The 4,338-nt window shown below is 34.9% G+C and overlaps 1 protein-coding gene across 1 annotated transcript; it reads left to right on the forward strand.

Annotated features, from left to right (window-relative positions):
* The first annotated feature begins 442 nt into the window (after nucleotides 1-442).
* On the forward strand, nucleotides 443-3,670 carry LOC127108418 (protein NUCLEAR FUSION DEFECTIVE 4). The gene is made up of 3 exons (XM_051045878.1): nucleotides 443-833; nucleotides 907-1,748; nucleotides 2,719-3,670. Exons 1-3 carry the CDS (start codon nucleotides 498-500, stop codon nucleotides 3,194-3,196), a joined length of 1,656 nt encoding a protein of 551 aa, XP_050901835.1. The 5' UTR covers nucleotides 443-497; the 3' UTR covers nucleotides 3,197-3,670.
* The last annotated feature ends 668 nt before the right edge of the window (nucleotides 3,671-4,338 follow it).

A 4,338-nucleotide genomic window follows, 5' to 3' on the forward strand; every position in this document is an offset into this window, starting at 1 on the left:
AAAATAAAATAGAGGGAGTATATATTTATAAAATATTAATTATAAGTTATAAATTTGATGATTAATTTTGTGAAACAAAGACCAAAAAAATTATCAAGTGGAAGTGATAGTTTAATGTTATGCCAAGCACACCAACAAAATAATTACAGTAAAAATATTATCAACTTGAGAGACACAGACTGGTACGGTCTACGTTCCATCTTAATCAAAGGCTATTCATGATACCGACAAAAATTACGACCACTCTTTTATTTTTATTCAATTTCTCAAAAATATATGATTTTTCTGTAAAACGAATATCCTTTTCTTTTAGCTAAATTTAAAACAAAAAATATTTCAAAGTGCACTCTACAATTTTTTTTCCTCCGCACGCCTTTCTTTCTTTTAATACTAATAAATAATAAATTTTATAAAAAAAATCCAAGTTGTTCAAAAACACATTATAAATGCAAAACAAGTAAGTCCATCAAAAGTACATTTTATTCCGTTTCAAACCAATGGGCATCCTCTCCGATACTTCTTCCGCTTCCACCGCCACAAAATGGCTCGGTTTCGTAGCCGCCGTTTGGATTCAAGCAATCTCCGGCAACAACTACACTTTCTCAAACTACTCCGACGCTCTTAAATCCCTCATGCACCTCACTCAATTACAGCTCAACAATCTCTCCGTTGCTAAAGACGTCGGTAAAGCTTTCGGTCTCCTCGCCGGACTTGCTTCCGACCGTTTACCTACTTGGGCCATTCTCCTCATTGGTTCCTTTGAAGGTCTCATCGGTTACGGCGTTCAATGGCTTGTTGTAGGTCAAATCATTCAACCTCTTCCCTACTGGCAGGTACTATTTCAATTTTCAAATGCTATAGATTCTTCTTCCGGCTTAATTTTGATTATGAGTTTTTCTTTGTTAGATGTGTGTGTTTCTTTGCATGGGAGGAAATAGCACAACGTGGATGAACACTGCGGTTTTAGTTACATGTATAAGAAACTTCCGGCGAAACAGAGGACCAGTTTCAGGGATTTTGAAAGGCTATGTAGGTTTAAGCACAGCGATTTTCACAAATCTTTGTTCAGCGATTTTCGCCGAGGACCCTGCTTTTTTCCTTCTCACACTTGCTCTTGTACCGTTTATTGTTTGTCTAACCGGAGTCTTTTTCCTCCGTGAAATACCCGTCGCTAAAACAACCACCGCGGAAGAAGACAGTGAAGAGAGTAAGTATTTCGGAATCTTGAACGCTGTCGCCGTTGTTCTCGCCGTTTATCTCTTAGCTTATGGATTTGTACCTAACGTCAATACGCTAGTGTCGAGAGTTTTCATCGCTATTTTGCTTGTTCTCTTGGCGTCACCGTTGGGGATTCCGGTATATGCTTATTTCAAGGGAAGGAACTCGGGTCGGGTCGGAGGAGACATTGAGGGTAACCGAATAAGAGAACCGTTGATTCAAAATGGTGATCAAGAAAGCGAAGCGGTGTCGGTTGAGACGGTTGAGACGGAGGCGGTTGTGGTGGTGAAGGGACAACCGGCGGTGGGGGAGGAACATACAATAATGGAAGTGATGAAGAGTTTGGATTTTTGGATCTTGTTTGTTTCGTTTCTATGTGGAGTTGGAACGGGTTTGGCGGTTATGAATAATATGGGTCAAATCGGGTTGGCACTCGGGTATACGGATGTATCCATATTCGTTTCATTGACTAGCATTTGGGGATTTTTTGGAAGGATCATATCTGGTTCGGTTTCTGAACATTTCATCAAGTAAGTCACCTATATCCCTTTTTTCGACATGAACTTTCAATTTAACATAAAATATAATATAACTATTAACTAGCCATTTATAGAAAAATATTAAATTTCCAACTACTTTGGTTATAGCCTTAAATGATCGATGAGATAATTAAAAATGATTGACGTAATCAAGCTTACTTTATGGTAAGGATTTAATTAATTAATCATTTTTTATATCAAATCGAAGGGTCATAAATATTACTTCCTCAACTCCTATTTATATAAAAAAAAATAGTTTTATAAATAAAAAATAATTAAAATTCATTGAATAAATAATATATTATAAATTATTTTATAGATTTATAAAAAAATAAATTAAAACTCATAGAATAAATCATGTATCTGGATTAAAATTAGACCATATACTTTAATTTTTGAATGAATCTAAAAAATAAAAATTTATAAATAAAATCAGACATATTTAGAAAATTAAAAATGAAGTTCTAGTTATATTTTAGTTTGATGATGGTTTAACTAAAATCAATATGATTCCAATTAGATTAGTTTTATTTATGATTACTTGAAAAAAAAATTGATGATCCCAATTTGATTAGTTTTATTTATGATTACTTGAAATTTTTTTAATGATTAATTTAAAACAATTGAAGTGAAGATTCGTGGAATTTTACAATGTATCTGTCGGTCTTAATGTCATAACTTTCGGTGTAAGATGGAATAGATTTGGGAGCATTGAATTAGAAACATAATTTAGTTGCGGTTGACTTTTAAGCTTTGCGGATTGTTGTCAAATTAGGTGAAAAGTCGAATGTGTACTTTTAAGTTAATTGCCTAGTTGCAATGCCAATTTCTTAGTATTGAAGAAAAAGTTGTAAAAAAGAAGAAGTTATGTAAGTCGTAGAATCAATTTTCCATAAAGAATACTAAACAGACGCCATGATAAGCTGTTTATTTTTTAACTTATAAATTTTCTTCTTAACAGGAAATCTGCAACTCCTAGGCCTCTTTGGAATGCAATATCTCAAATTCTGATGGCTGTAGGTTACATACTCCTAGCCCTGGCTATGCCCGGTTCACTTTACATCGGTTCTATTATCGTCGGAATATGTTATGGCGTGCGTTTAGCTGTTACCGTCCCAACAGCTTCCGAGTTATTTGGACTCAAATACTACGGTCTAATCTACAATATTCTCATCCTCAACCTTCCTCTCGGCTCGTTCCTCTTCTCCGGGCTACTTGCCGGTATACTCTACGACATGGAGGCAACGACAACAGAAGGAGGCGGTAACACATGCGTCGGAGGGCATTGTTATAGACTAGTGTTTATAGTCATGGCTGGAGCATGTGTTGTTGGATTCTTCTTAGACATTCTACTGTCACTTAGAACCAAGACTGTCTACAACAAGATTTGCATGAGTAAGAGATCTAAGAAATCCTCAGGAACATCATCAAGTAGCTAATGATCCTGAATGGATATTGGTATAGGACAATTCTGGGATTGATGACATTTTTGCTCAGTGATATCCCAGTTGTATCCCACTTTAGCATTCCGATTAGTTCAGTCGATTTTTGAAAATACAGTCGATTTTTGAAAATAAAGCCGGATCGTTTTGTCTTAACCGGCCTCTGTTATTTTCTAAGATGTTTGCATATTGCAAGGATTAGTAGTAAGATACAATTCTTTACAAAAGGATGTTCAATTTTGTGTGTGTGTGTGTGTGTTTTTTTCTTTTAATTCTGTGAAGTGATCTAGAAACTGTAACTTGTCAGTGACTATTGTATTGAGTAAATGTTTGATAAAAAAAGATGCAGCAGATAGGGTAAGAGAGGTAACATGAATTTAATGATGTTAAATGAGCCACGTAACATAATTGGGTGGTATCCAAAAGCTGTTCTTAATGTGGATTTATGTGATTGTCTTTGGCTTTCTCTCACTATCTGTTAGTTTGAATTGGTGTCTATACTTGAGTGATATGGTCCTAAAATTTGAGGGTGGAGACCACCGTACAGATAGCAATTTAACATCCATAATAATTTGCTTGTGGTCCTTATCTTAGAAAAGGAGGAATTGAAGAGGAAATTTCAAGTAAGCTAGAAATATCCCACCCAACAGTATCATCAAGAATGCACAAAAATAACGGCTAACTCCAACTAAAAATAAAAGATTGATCAACACTAGTGTGAAGTAACAGCAATGGCACAATAATGAGACAATATTTTCAACCGTTGGATTTACCATGATGAAATATTAGAAACCAGTTAGATAGAAGTTGGCTACTTTGTAAAAATAGCTATAGAAAAGTTAATGATTTAAATCAAACTGACCCTTAAAAGAAGAGGATGCACTTTTGCATTTTGGTGAGACACATTACACACCCACACCCTTTAGTTAGGCTAATCTTTGGAAACAAGTTACATGAGTATTGGCTCTATATCTGCTGAATGTTGAATTGTTATATGTTATTGTCATAAGTTACATCAGTATTAATGGCTCTAGATCTGCTGAACGTTAAATTGATATATGCTATTGTCAGTCAGATATGTACAGCTGTCTTTGGATGTTAGTGCTGTATTAATATGGCTCTCTCTACAAATTACATAT

The sequence above is a fragment of the Lathyrus oleraceus genome, chromosome 7 (genome assembly GCF_024323335.1).
Source record: "Lathyrus oleraceus cultivar Zhongwan6 chromosome 7, CAAS_Psat_ZW6_1.0, whole genome shotgun sequence".
In the NCBI taxonomy this organism is placed as follows: domain Eukaryota; kingdom Viridiplantae; phylum Streptophyta; class Magnoliopsida; order Fabales; family Fabaceae; genus Lathyrus; species Lathyrus oleraceus.

What these genes read in the sequence shown, in the direction of transcription:
- LOC127108418 (XM_051045878.1), top strand. Translation starts at nt 498, where the DNA reads ATGGGCATCCTCTCCGATACTTCTTCCGCTTCCACCGCCACAAAATGG. An exon ending in AACCTCTTCCCTACTGGCAG is followed by an intron (nt 834 to 906) that starts GTACTATTTCAA and finishes TTTCTTTGTTAG; the next exon opens with ATGTGTGTGTTTCTTTGCAT. An exon ending in GTTTCTGAACATTTCATCAA is followed by an intron (nt 1,749 to 2,718) that starts GTAAGTCACCTA and finishes TCTTCTTAACAG; the next exon opens with GAAATCTGCAACTCCTAGGC.